Source organism: Dermacentor albipictus, chromosome 2 (genome assembly GCF_038994185.2).
Source record: "Dermacentor albipictus isolate Rhodes 1998 colony chromosome 2, USDA_Dalb.pri_finalv2, whole genome shotgun sequence".
NCBI lineage: Eukaryota > Metazoa > Arthropoda > Arachnida > Ixodida > Ixodidae > Dermacentor > Dermacentor albipictus.
Genome location: NC_091822.1, coordinates 195,385,165 through 195,400,084, shown reverse-complemented (window position 1 = coordinate 195,400,084; position 14,920 = coordinate 195,385,165). Strand labels below are relative to the sequence as shown.

The 14,920-nt window shown below is 46.5% G+C and overlaps 1 protein-coding gene across 2 annotated transcripts in view; it reads right to left on the bottom strand.

Moving 5' to 3' along the window:
- The window catches only part of LOC135898548 (zinc finger protein rotund-like), a 145,887-nt gene that overhangs the window by 25,564 nt on the left and 105,403 nt on the right, over window positions 1-14,920 (bottom strand). For both annotated transcript variants that reach the window (XM_070534597.1, XM_065427560.1), the window contains 2 exons: window positions 9,328-9,735; window positions 3,470-3,599 (listed from right to left, as the gene is read on the bottom strand). In XM_070534597.1, coding sequence (XP_070390698.1) covers window positions 3,470-3,599; window positions 9,328-9,735 — 538 coding nt within the window. The remainder of the gene's footprint in view (window positions 1-3,469; window positions 3,600-9,327; window positions 9,736-14,920) is intronic.

The following is a 14,920-nucleotide window of genomic DNA, read 5'->3' as shown; positions in this document are numbered from 1 at the left end:
AGCTACAGGCGCTTGTCCTAATCGTCTACTGGTTGGTGCGCGCCTCGTTGAAGTGCGCGCCTCAGTTGAAACGGGCCGCTCGAGTGAACCATGATTATTTCAAGTTTACTTAATTTTGCAATGAAAGGTAGAACTGTAGGCACCAATGGTCAAAACTCAGCATAATATGAGAGCGTTAAGGGAAATTTGGTTTCCAATATTAGAAACCTGCAAAGAACTAAGTTCGCGTATTTAGTACCGCTCAAATAATGCCAGAAAATGCCTTAAAAAGAATATTTATTGTTAATAAAATAATACACACGACTCTATATACATGGTTGTTAGCTCTCAAACAAACAATATGACACGAAATGGAGCGCAAATCCAATATATAATGGAGACCGGTATATACCCAGAAACGGTGAACATGCAAGGTGCAGTGCAAACAATAATTTGTCGGGTGGGAAATTCTGTTCAGATATGCAGATATTTCTGGGCATACAATGTGACGTGAACAATTCCTGTTTTACATATACAAACGCTTTGTGTTGGTCTTGCTGATATAAACATTGCAGTTATGCAGTTATGTTGTGCGCCTCAACTTGAGGTACTTAATTTTTTTTCTCGCTTCCCTTGCTTCGATGCGTTCTCTCCTGCGACAAGGACGTGCAACCTCGTGATGACAAAAAGCCGTATCACTTGGTTGGTGATTTCTACGCTATGCTGCGCACATCCAACCATATCCAGCTCATTTATTGATAGGCAGGAAATAAGGCCCATGATGCTGTCAGCCTTCAACTTGTTAAAGCTGAAACAATGCGTGAAGGCATCTTCCATCGCAGCAACCAAGTCTGTTAGTGCCTGAGATGGGTAAAGTAGGCCACCTCTATCCATGTGGTTGGTAACGCACGACTCTTCCGGAAGCAAGCGCGAGTCTTTTGCTTGAAGCAACAGCTAGAGAACACTATTCGCACTTTGTTCTCGTTAGCATTTTCCTGGTAACATACCCGCTAACGTAGTAGGGTATGCGAGAGTCGCTATTTGATCCCACCATTTCACGATGATCTGGCATCGCATCACAATGCTTTACCATCTCGTGAACTTTATTTAGGTGGCCCACATCCAGGAGATCATCCAGCTTACTCTGCATACCGACCAAATTTTTCCAGTGGTGTGGGTCAAGAAGGTTACTCAGAACTTCTGACAAACAAACAAAAGCGGGGAAGGCGAAGCTAACTTCACCACAGACTTCACGACGCGCGCTTGGAGCCGGAGAGATTGCTCAAACACATCACGCTAGGCATCTCGGAGACGACGAGCGCGCCACCAGTTGCTGTCATGAAAAAATGCCGCACCGCCATACGCGGCGCAGCCCAGCCGATGCTGACACCTCCCCCTCTAGCCACCATAACAGCAAAACAGAAACTGCTGCGTGCCCGCTCCAGCCAATCGCACGCCTCTCTCTCGCTTTTCATCTTCTTTTTTCAGCATTCGCATGGGTTGCGCCGGAGGAGTTTTCGGCGTACAGGCGACGGACGGACGGACGAATCGGCTAGCCATATACAGCTTCGCTGTAAAACATCGTGATTGAGCAAGTGCCTTATCAGCCGCGCCTCGGCCGAAGTAACGCGTCGCGTTTGGCTTTAGTTGGAAGCAAGCTGTGATAGCTGTTGTCTTAGCGTAGATAAGCTGCATGGATGTTTTTTTTTTTGCCAGTAAACCTATTTCCCCAAAAGCGAATTGACGTCAGTGCAAATGTTTAAAAGTGCGCTTTGCTTCGTCCCAGTCGCCATGTCTTTCTCTAATGAGCAGAAGGTAAAAATAATCTATGCCTTGGGAGCTGCAAATGACAAGAGGAAGGCCGCAAATATATATCAGTCATGAAAGCGTGGTGGTAGACCAAACGCATCGACTATTACCAGAAATTGTGAAAACCTGAGACAAACCAACAGCGGCGGAGGATTTCATCTTCGAGTCCTAGCCTACGCACGGATGTTCTATCATTTATGGCCTCAAACCCTCATGCTAGCGTGCGGGACGTAGCCGCCCAGGTACCACTTTCCAAGTTATCAGTTTGAAGGATTTAAATGACGGCCTGTAGAATAGTCTAGATTTCTCGAATCGGTCGCTTCTCGGTCTGTTCATTTCGCTTTTATTTTGTTCCATAAACTTGTTTTTGCAGCACGTATACGATGTCATGAAAACTAAAACTGTCACTTTAATTTGGCTTTAGTCCGAAGCAAGCTTTTGGCGCGAAATGTAGCTGCGCGCGCACTCTGTCGATGCGGTGCGACCAAAGCCGGGATATTGAAACATGCTATACCTGTTACACTGCTTTTCGTGTTTCGTGCTTGGTCAGAGCGGCGCTTCGGCCATGGCGTCAAGGGGCTTTTGTTATCAATGGTCAGTCGGCCTTGAGAGTCGCATAATAAGTGTGACGTAGAGAGGAAGGAATAAATAAAAAATAAATTATGGGGTTTTATGTACCAAAGCCACTTCCTGATTATGAGGCACGCCGTAGTGGAGGACTCCGGAAATTTTGACCACCTGGGGTTCATTAATGTACACCTAAATCTAAGAACACGGGTGTTCTCGCCCCCACCGAAATGCGGCCGCCGTGGCCGGGATTCGATCCCGCGACCTCGTGCTCAGCAGTCCAGCACCATAGCCACTCAGCAACCACGGCGGGTGAAGGAATAACTGCAAAGCCGCGAAACCTGCTGTTGGTGCTCCTTCCGTACCATAATCATGGTGATGCGCTGTCTCTTCGGCTCTGCGACAGGCAATGTAGTGGCTTTCAATCAGCTTATTTGAGGGCGCTGCTTTATGATGCGGGTGGGAGCGCAGTCACGTGGTATTCTCGGGCTTCCTCGGAACAAACAGTTCGAGGCGCAGGCAAAAATTACTGACTACGTACTCACAGTTTTGTCTTAAATAAATGGATTAGTTGCTTGCTTCTTTTCTGCACTAAAGATGGTCGATTTGCATATAACGAATGCATCACGAAAGTTTAAGTTTGTTGTAAACGAGTTCGGGCATGTCGTATAGATATCAAACTGCCTTTAGCTCGAAATATTATTCGTTATAACCAGGCATGACGTATCCCATTCTGCGCTAAGTTTCACGTCAGAAACATGGAGTGGCTTAAAGGGCACAACTATTCTGTTGAGATGATGAAAATAGCATTAATTTTCAAAGGTGCCTCCAACGGCCGCACAGCAGGCTTGAAATGGGCTTGCTTTGCTCCTTTTATTTTAGTAACAGTGAACGTAATTAATCATGCAAACTTTGAAAACACAACGAGAACACAGAGTTGCTAGGATGCTAAGTATCATTTGAAATAACATCGTTTCACTGCGTAAATGTCACATCCAGAGCGTAGTTTGGTGTCACGCGATAAGCTAGAAAGGGTAAACGTAAGATCAAAAGCAACATGCTTCAGGAATGACAGCCAAAGGCGTAGCTGGTCGCAGTAATTTTTGGTTCATACCTGGTGCTGTAACTGGTGGATCCTTGTGTGAGATACGCATGTGCTCCATTAGGGCTTCAGCGTTGACGCAGATCTTGTGGCAGATCGGGCAAGACTGCGACGCTGCTCCTCCAATCAGTGCTGCGTGTTGCTGCACACAATAATTACAGGGTGCATAAGTCACTGCTTTTCACAGAGCAAAGGTTCCATGTAAATTACTCTTTCGTTAGCAGACGGGACTAAAATCTCCTTTTTTTTCTTTCTTTTTGACGTCTGATATTTTTTGGGCCGGCTAGATTATGCGGACTTCCCCGTAGGACTGCCACCTACTCCGCAACAATTCATTACGGCAACCAAAATTTCGGACGCCTTACGGTGCCTCGCTTGACTTTTCAGGGTGATGCCTATTTTCACAAAGTGTAGCGTTGCTTGCGTTTCTTCGGCTCACCCCTAAAACGCAGTCCACGAATATACCGACTTACTATATAGCCGGTGGGTTGGCGCAACGTATCCACAAACATAGGGGGTTGGCGGGCGGCAATCCGTCGCGCAAAATTCACCCTTGGTATGTTGATATGCATTAACATTCACCCTTGAATGTTGATATGCTGCGTATGGCACACCACAAAAATGTTTGCACTCTTAAGAAGATATGCATATTACTAATGCACTTCTAGGTAAATCTAAAACTACATAGACATATATGTCAAATACATACATGTAAGAGGAAAATGATCAAATATGTTCTAAATGCACTGATTCAAAAAGTGAAAACTCCCGAACGGAAGAAGCGTGTTTCTTTTAAAAGCTGCACCAACTCCAGGTGAACCGATCGACTTACCAAGAAAAGGAATCAATGCAATTATTGGACGTTAATATCAACAACAGTGTTAGGGAAAATATACTGCATATGTACTCACAGCGAATCAAGGAAACCGGGAAGTCTTTACCAACGTAATCTCTGTTGTTTGTCTAGCGATCTCCTTCAACGTGTCAGTAGGCGAAATGAAGTAGAAACATATAGTCTAATCTAATGGTATTTGCTATTCAAATGGTATTCGACTTCAGAATTCACTATTAAAAATTATCGACTAGCCGTTCGAACGTAACGCACATTAGCACTTTTGAAGTCTCGAAGGTGAGGGGCCTACGCAAGTGAGGTCTCTTATTCCGAATGATTGTGTTGCTGGAGCGTCGTGGCTGTTGCGCACAGGTGCACCAGGGAGAATCAGCGCACGGGTGCTAATCGGTTCTGCTGAACAAGTTCCTATAGCTCTCGTTCAATATAAACACGCCGCTTTGGGCCAGCCTGTAAATCCGCTAACTTGATTCAGGCAAAGAAAACATCTTTTTGACAGTATCATCTTGTGTGCAACCTATTAAAACTGGGTGCCCAATGTGGTACGGCACTTATCTCATTCAACGAAACAGCAGATCTACAGATATCTCTACGTGTATGTGAGGCATGCTATTGATGATATGTGCTGTCTTATAGCGCAAGCATATATACCCGAAGAGCGCCAGTGAGGCGCTCGTGTTCTCATTGTTCTTACGTTCTTCTTATTATTGTTATGATTAATAATAGTATTATTAATATCATATTATTATTATTATTATTATTATTATTATTATTATTATTATTATTATTATTATTATTATTATTATTATTATTATTATTATTATTCATCGGATAAATGAAAGCAGCCGTTTATAATACAAAAGCTGCTTAGTTGAGCGGATGTACAGTTGGGAACGGCATTAAATTTAGTTATGAAATATAAGTAGGCGCAACATGTTTTTCTCGGAAATCACATTCGAGAACATTTTCTTTCGTTTACACCCCTGAAAAAAGCCGAAGGAAGCAGCTATCTCCCTTTTTTGTATTTTTTTAATTAGCAAAATTCTGGCGTTTTACGTCTGGCGATATGATTACGAGGCACCCTGTGTACTTCACCTGCGGTTCTTCAACGTGAACCTAAAGAGAAGTACACGAGTGTTTTTCCATTTCGTTCCCATCGAATTACGTGACTCTGGTTTGTACCCGTGAGCTCGAGTTTAGACGCGCATCGCCATACACTCTAAGAAAAGTTTGCACCCTTTGGGGCGTATATTTGCCACACAACAATAATCGTCATCTGTCTTGCCCGCATTTCCTTTCTTGAAAACGCTGCGCTCGTTACTTTCCTGTCGAAAATGCTCTGTCATGCTGATAACGCGCATGCCGTTCGTGACTTGGAAGCACCGGGCTCGCAGCGTTAAAGAAAGGAAATGCGGGCAAGACAGATGACGGTTACTGTAGTGTGGCAAAAAATAAACCCCAAAGGGTGTAAACTTTTCTTTGGGTGTATCCACTATGCAGCAATTAGGCTACCGCGCCACCTTTTCGTTTTTTTTTGTTGTTGTTGTTAAGCATGGGCTGGACAAAAAATTTCACACCGCTTACGGGCCAAAGATTAGCATGTATAACCGCTACCTACAACTGTTTTCGGCGCCCGAGGTCCGACCGCTACCAATTACTGCCACCACCAACCCCTACCACCAACCAACCCCTACCACCAACCCCCTACCAATTACTGTGCATTGTGGTACGCGAGGAACACAAAACATGAATGAGATGTTGCAGTGCAGTTTTCTTTGTTTCTTGTTCTGTTTTTTTTTTCTATAAGAATACTCCCAGTAAATCTGAGTACAGGGCACTAGATAAGGCAGATATGTTTTATTTGTTTGAAGCGGCGAGCAAGAAGTTTACATATGTTTTTGCGTCTGCGTTTCGCAATACCTACTGATGGAAAACTATATGCATAAAAGTACACGCGAGAGATACATACTGCTTGAAGAACATAAAAATATTTGTTCCCCGAAGGGAACCGTACAATTAATAACATAGTAGAATGAAAACTGACACTGCGGCCGCAATGCACGCGCTATGACCGAGCGACATTAAAAAAAATATGAAATAAGGAAGAGAAAGAAATGAATCTATCGGTAAGGCATAAATACATGTCGTATCCAATCAACACCGTTTGAGCGGCCTGAACGCGTATACCAGAGCACGAAGTAGTACGAATGACCCTTCCGAAAAGTATCGCCAGCAGTTCCCAACGGCGTGACCTTGATGCGAGCCAATACACTTCGATCGCAGTGTGGAGGATGTTAAAAAAAAGGTAATATGCATCCGTACCATGTACACATTCATCAAAAGCTTGAAGACCGAGATTTTGAAAACAAACTTCACTTTGCCAATTGGATTTTCACGAAATGTGAAGAATAGCCGGACTTTCTCACTCGAGTGCTTTGGAGGCATGAGGCTAATTTCTCGAGAAACGCACAAGTTAATATTCACAACGCGCACTACTGGGCTGATAAGGATCCCCACTGTCTGGCACAAACACAACACTAATACCAGTGGTCGTTTAATGTGGTGCGCGGTATTTTTGATGGCAACATCATCGGACCCGTCTTTTTTGATGATACACTATTTCGACGCAACGCTACGTCAACGACATCCTCGAGGGTCCCGTGAACGACATCTTTTGGAACGTTCCACTTGCGCACGTTAGGAACATCTGGTTTCAACACGTTGATACTCCTGCGCATAGTAGTAGTCAGTCTCGAGCGTGGCTCGACAAGCTTTTTTCTGGACAGTCGATTGTCCGGCACGGACCTGTACCCTAGCCTGCAAGGTTGCCGGACATGACACCGCTGGACTTCTTGTGGGGCTACGTGAAAGATCACGTGTATAGCAGCGAAAGTACCACATCGGACGCCCTACAGGCTAAAGTAAGCAGAGCCTGCCGCGAGATTCCAACGTCGTTGGTCAAAGCTGCAACAGCACAACTATCGGAAAGAAGCAAGTACTGTACTGCTTCAGACGGTGACCTGTTTGAGCATGTGGCAGTGGAAAATAACTGCTCTAAAGTGGTATAAAACTTGTCTGTTTAGCGCACCTTCGTGATGTCACCCTATTCTTACATAAAAGAAGCTCGCGACAAAGATAGAAATAGGTAGACAACTGCTTTGTTTTACCTCTTTTCCGGAGTTCAAGAGACAGAAAAGGTAAATGGTTTAACTAGTTGGACCTTTGGATGTTTAACTCTTAAAAAGGTTGCACCCAGCACGAAATAAATGCTTGAGTCGGAGGTTATTTAAGGTGCCCTACAACTTTGTAATTTACATGTTCACGATTCAAGCAATAATTAAAACGATCACTAATTAAATGCAATTAATATTTCATGATGAAAAGAAAATACTGGCTGTAAGTACACACGACTGCCGCTACTATGCCGTCGGCATACGATTTCTCTAGAGCTACACGTGTTCTTTATTTTTTAATGTTGGTCCAAGTTAACGGGGACACCCGGTATTGTATACAAGCAAAATAACTCCCTGCGCTACTTTTTGGTTACGTGACGGTAAACGAATTATTTGCACTGTTTTGGTGTCGAGCAACGCTACATGTTTTTCCTGCACCCACTTTTAGAGCCAAATTAAAAATATATTTTTTGTTTGTGGGATACAAGCATGCCTGTTTCCATCGCTATGACACACAATCTTCTTTCTCACTGCCACCACAATCGAAAGGCATGTTCCGAGCAGTAGACAGTCCTTTTAATTTCCTAGAAAAATTAAGCCCCGCGCAGGAGGTACGTTGCCACAAAAAAAAGAAAAAAAAACTGGATCGCGAACTAATTAAGCGGCGAGAACACAGCGCACACTAAGCTATCAGCACTCGGCGAACTCTGTCCCCGCGCCATACACAGCCGCAGCCGCAATTATCCCCCCCCCCCCCCCCCCCTCGCCCCCGTTTGTTCGGTCGCCCTTTGTCCGTCGCCGTTTGTCGGAGGACACACGTCGGGATCGGACACTCGGCGTGATGAACGGTAAGTATGGAAAATGGAATGGAACTTTACAAATGAATGCCATGCATGGACTGCTCATGCTTTCGGCGATCGCTCGGCTTACCTGCATTTCTTTGACGCGCCGGTGGGGGCTCACTAGGCTGCCTTGATGCGCGCGCTCTACCGATCAGTAGGGCGCCTGAATGCTGTCCTCCTCGCATGCAGGCACTCTACCGATCAGTGGAACGCTTGTCACTGGGCACCAGCGCAAAGAAACGCATTTCTTGTGTTTCCGCGTGCGTGCGGCCGCGAGCGTTATGCAAAATCAGATGACTGCAGCGCTCCGCCGGCACGCTCACGAAACTTGTTGGGCCGCTATAAAGCGCGCACGACGACGGTGCATAACGATATTCGTTTACAGCTGCACTATAGAAGGCGCTGTGAAAGAAGCGGAAGCCAACCTTTTCGCGGTCCTTCGGCGATGCGCTACGGGGTTTCGCATCGGCTTACCCGGTGGTTATTGACAGCACACTGCAGCCTTCCCAAGCGGCCAATGTCGGCCGTGAGGGAGGGCAATCGTTATAACGAAGCAACGGGTGTACCGAAGTAACTTCGTTGTATCGAGGTTTTGGTGCAGCTGCCGCTTTAAAAGTAGTCTATGCCAGCGTTTAAACCTGCATGCCAAAAATCTAACTTACATGGTTTAATTTAGTGCCGTTTTATCCATTTTGAGCACACAGTTGTTCCGCCCTTAAATGCGGTTGATACTACAGGATCAATAAATGTTTGAAGCAAAAGTGTATTACATTTCGCAGTTCGAGTATAAACATCATAACAAGAACAGTCATTTTTGACGCTGAGAAAAAAGGAAGGAAACGTGGAGTTATAAAAAGGGTCTAAGTTTAAAACAGTCAATAACGCGTTCACAGAAATCGCCCATCGCGTCCGCTCAACCAAGGGAAACACAGTGAGCATGCACGCTCCATTAAGAGCAGAGGTGAGCGTCGCGCATGCCGAGAAGTATAAGGTACGCATGCCCACCTTGGATCTGTGAGTCCGCAGACTGCTATCCGACGCGAAGCCCTTGCCGCATATGTTGCAGTGGAAGGGTCGGCTCTTGGCGCGTTCCATTTGGCTGTCATGATTTCGCAAATGCTGCTGCAGGTTGGACAGCTGGATGAATGCCCGGCCACACTCGGCGACATGGCATTTGTAGGGCCGCTCGCCGGTGTGCAGGCGCGTGTGCTGCTGCACGTGCGAGAGCTGCTTGAAGCGGCGCTCGCAGTAGGAGCACTTGTACGGTTTCTCGCCCGTGTGGATGCGCACGTGCTGCGCCAGCTGGTGCGTCGACGAGAACGACTTGAGGCATTGGGTGCACTGGTGCGGCTTCAGGTCGCCCCGGTGGGCTTCGCGCGAGTGCTGCTGCATGGCAGACTTGTGCGCGAACACCTGCGCACGCAGAGAGAGAGAGAGACGGTATACTCAGGACATCCGCGGCGGAGCGCTCTCTGAGCCATGCACTCGTTCCTACAGACGGAAGGACACCCCTATGACCCACGCTGGGAATGGGGGAAGGACAAGGGGCGCCTAGGACTTGGGTCAGCGGAGGCGACGAAGTGGCAGGTTAAACTACTACATGCAGGTGTCGTGCGGTGGAACAATAAGGCTCGCGAGGGTACCACACGGTGAAGACCCCACGCGACGCCACCTGCCGAACCCTCTTCTGCAAAGGCACGATCAGCGAGCCCTACATGACTAGGGACGAACGCTGTCGCAGTCGAGAGCTCCGCTATGGACAAGGGAAGGCTTGACTTAACAATTTAGAGCAAAGTGCGCGTTTCTCGTCACCACAGGCAAGAGAACTTTGTCTCGCCCTCCATTGGCGCCTTGCAACAGCGGATAAGAGCCCTCATAGAACTGCTCGAAAAGCGCTTTGACGAGCGCCGGCCTCTGTGCCGCTACCGAGACAGGCGCAAGCCCTGGCGAGAATACTTTTTGAGCAGTGCCTCGCATTCGAGTCACTGAAAAGCGCCATCAGCAGAAGCGACCAGCATGACGGCGGTGAAATAGTTCATTGTCAAAATCTACATGACACTTCTCTCGCTTGCAGAGTGGTTTAATCTGGAGTGAGAATAGATTACGTAATCGGTGCAGTGAGACAAGAATTTTACCTGGCAAACGAGCATACGTGTTCGATGTGCACTACCCCCTCCTGGGCTACGCTCCTAAATGGGTGTCAAGGAATATGAGCGCACCTTTTTAAGACGTGTGGTAGCACACATCCCACATAAAGCCACTCGAACTTTAGTAAGGAGCGTGCTTTAGTACCTTTGACAGTGGGTGGAGAGGCTAGTTTCGGTATTGGCAATAAAGCGTCGCCATATCAATGATAGCCGAAGGAAGACTCGATAACTTTTGCATATTTGGCTCTATATTTTCAATCAAACAAAAGAATAAAGTGATGACGTGCAGAAATAATATGTGCTTTTCGCTATTTCCTTTTGCGGCACCTTTAGTTAGTCGCTTCATTCGTTGCGCGAACGGGCGGCGCTTTCGCTCTTACCTCTTCGGCTGCCACTCTTGTCGTCTGCTGGTGCCGCTTCCTGTGTACGTGCGCGTTTTTTCGTGTGATCTGTATTTTAAAACTTTCTTTCTGTACCTGCCAATGTTCCAGCAATGTCGAAAATACTGCGGAAAAGAAACAGGGTTTGCTGCGCGGCTATGTGATGTGTCAACTCGGGAAGCAATACAAGGACGAATTTTTTCCGTTTCCCAGTGAACAAGAGGTAAGCACACTTTTTCTGCAGTCGTTATGAAGAAAGAAGCGCTGTGCTTATCAAAACAGCACATAGGATGAAACGAAAAATCTTCCGCGCTTGTTTTCGAGTGAATGTCTTTTTTTGGTTTGGCGCGGCGCATTTTTCTGCGATGTTGTAAGAAACCGAAGCTACTTGGCGGATTGATGCTAGTTGACGTGCAGACGGAAATTTCGCCTCGTATATGTTAGCGGCTGCTCTTCATTTTTTCCGCGAGTAGAAAACTCGCAATTTATATCTGCCGAAGGTATTTGAAAGCTTGCTGCACAAAGTGGTTACGCAGGAGAACATTCCGGTGACCAATTTTTTTGTTACTACATTACCACCTTTGAATTGTCACGAACGTGGCAGAAGTAAGAAATAAATCAATTAAGCAGCAGTTCACCGTTTGCGTTTTGAATTACAAGAAGTTCGAGTTACCCATGTGGCGACATAGGTTTGTATGAGAGATTAAACCCGATAATACTTCCTTCTAGCGCCCTCTCCATCCTCACCATTTACATCATAAACAGCAGTGGGGATAAAGGGCAACCCTGCCTCAGTCCCTCGTTGACACGAACCTTCTCCTCACGCCTCATCCCTTCACGTTCAAGCTTGCAGTGCCACCCAGTCAGTGCACAGCGCCAGTACACTGTGGTGCTCCGCGCGCAGTTCACGTACTGTTCTGCTGACAACGGCTCTGCAGCAAGAAATACCTGGGAAGCATGCGCCAACCTACGTCTAACTCTCACGGCAGTTAACGTTAGAACCAATTGCCCCGCCAACCCGGCCCTGTGAAAGTGGACGTGCCTCGAAGCTGTTGCAAAACCATCACTACAAGTGCTGAGCGGGTATGAAATGCTTTACAGATGGTTCGGATGCTTGTTTTGAGCTTGTTCTTTATTGAAACGTGTGTTGTTGTGTGTGTTGTATGGATGATTTCAATGAATGTAGGCACTGTTCACTTCACTTCGCTGAGCGCTTGTAGCCTCTTTAAGAAAGTAAGGGCCATTGCATTTTTTGCTTGCTTACGGGGGTATGAGCCATTACTGATGATGACAGACGCTTGTGTTGAGCTTTCTCTTTCTTGAAACGTATGCTATTCTGTTTATTGTATGCGTGATTCCAATGAATGTATGCGCTGTTCACTTCACTTAGCAGAGTGCTTGTAACACCTATATTACGAGGGCGATGAGCCACTGCATTTTTGCTTGCTTAGGGGGGTATGAGCCTTTGCTGATAATTTTCTTCACGGACGGACACGTAAAATGCCAAACACCCAGAGGCTAAAAGCTTCGCTGTAAAAGAGACCGTTTGACTGCAATGAACCGCAACGCACGAATAAGTGGATCAGCGAGGAGTTGATTTTTTTATTGGTCACTTAACCACATGAGGACACAGACAATGAAACCATAACCAATGTCAGCCAATGGAGCTGACAGCCCTCTTTCTTTCCGGAAATGACATCCGCTGTAACGTCGAAGAACAATAGATCTTGGCAGGAACATGTATTTTCCTCTGCGCCCTGAGCGCCAAGAGAAACAACTTTATACCACACACGCACGCGCGCGACACGTATACTGCACAGCGTCGCTTGAACCGTGACGAACATATAGGCATGTGTGCCATACGCCGCTTTCAACAGGGTTTCTTGTATGTGAGACCAGCATGTTCATCAGCGCACAGCGAGAGAATGTTCTCTTCAAGCTCAAGCAAGCTGTCTTCGAGCGATGAGGGGAGGGCAGCGGAGTCAACTCGACCAACCATCTCACCACATCAATGCTCGAGTAACCAGTCGGCGCAAATACGCACCTACTTATCAGTGCCACACGTATTCCCCCAAGGGTCATTGAAAACATTAACCGTAGAACTGGTAGATATCGTTCGTGATGAAAGCGAACAGTTTTCCTGTCCAATGACAGTTATTGCGATTCTCGATGTGGCTGTCACTATTGTTCAAAGCGAACGGGCATCGACGATACACCCCATGCAATTATCATTAAGACTGCGCATGTCGCTAGTTGCCGCACTCTCAAGCAAAGCGCCGCGGCGAACCAGTGCACTGGAGACGCGCACCACGTGAGAGGCGCCCTGGCACTCAAAATGTTTCGAGACTGCAGCTCATTACGCCAGGATGCCAGCATGCCCGGGCTAAATCCAGATGGAAGCGCGAAAAGTTCAGCAGAACTGATGCCCTGCAGAACAGCAAGAAGAGTCTATCCACAGCTTTCCCCAAACTAGAGATGTGAACAGGGCACAGTAATACGACAGCAACAAACACATTACAAATACCAGCACGGATACACTTGCCTTTTGAACTAGTGACTGAGGATTTTTCACACATTTTCAGCGGCGCGGAGGAGACACTAACATCGCGCATGTATAATATGAAAATGCCTTCTATTACTGCTTTCATAGCACCCACATCACTGGCCTCCTTTACCCCCACGGCCGAATGGCTGACTCCAGTCATCACATGTCTGGAACAAGTTTACATGGCGGAATTTATCTCAGCAGCATTGAAATGACGCAAGCGAGGTCATGAAGTGATGGCTTCTACTTCATATTTTATTTGATAATGAAGTATTCTCTCTCTTTCTACCAGTCAGGTATCGAGCTGAGTGATGCAAAGCCCTTCCTTTCAATATTGTATCGCTCATAAACAGCCAACGCCAAGTGACTACCAGTGGTTCCCTACAGGTGAACTTAGTATTATATATATACCTCCCTTTTCTTTCATTTACACCTTTATTTTTTAAGCCAGAGGAGGTCACAGGAGTACAAGAGGGATACGAGCAGTTCGTTGAATGCACTTGACACCAGAACTTAGTGCTGCTCAATCTCTCTGAGCAAAAAATTTTTTTTTCGATCTGGGGCCCTATCACGTAACACTATTTCAATCTGTTTTTATTCCAATCTCCTGACGTCAAATTTGCGTAACCGCCAGCGCAAGCATCGGGCGGTGGCCCGCAGCGTTGTCTGAACAGCCCAATCGAACGCTCTTCTCGTTTATAGGTCACATTGACTTCACAACGTTGCCTACACTGAGCGGTTTTTCTTATCCAATTTACTGGCAAGAGGCGAGAAGCGCGCTCAAGTGTAGATGCTTTCGACGGGGCCGAGCCAGCGTAGTAAAAATAAATAACCGAATGAAGAGGGTAGTGCTGGTACCTGCGATTGGTCCGCTTCCCCTTACTTAGTTTGCGGTGGCTGGTTGAAAATCGCGGCGGCGTGCAATGAAAGGTTAAAAATGCCGCTAAAACAGATTCTCAGCAAAGTTGGCACAGCGATCTCGCAAACATGCCGCAAGGGCTCAGTAACATTACGCTGCCAAAGTTTTATTATACGCAAATAAATCCGTACGAGTAGCTAGTGTCTGAGCGATCGGCGAGCAGCCATCGTCTGTTCCTTTCGGTACGGGGCGTTCTCCGGCTATTTAGAAAAAAAATCTGTTTTGTTCAACATATTAATGCATCTTTAACGGGTACACGTAATTCACTTTGACGCTATGAGTTTTCGCAGTTTTGTGACGTCGCCTTAAAGGCAGACGAAGTGGGCGCAGCCCAAGAACTTTTGACCAATAGCAAGGGGCTAATGGCGAAAAAGCGTCGAATCGGAAATAATTATTTTTCTTTTGTTCGGTCTAATCAAGCATAATCAGGGTGCGCATGTCATATCAGATAGGGATATCGCTATTTTCGTGACGTCGCGTAATAGACAGGCGAAGTGGGCGTGGCCCGAAATTTTTTAGACCAATCATGGAGGGCTAATTGCAGAATTGGAACAGAAACGTTTGGAATAGCTTCACGTTACAGCGCCCCTGGCTGCATTGGGTGCCG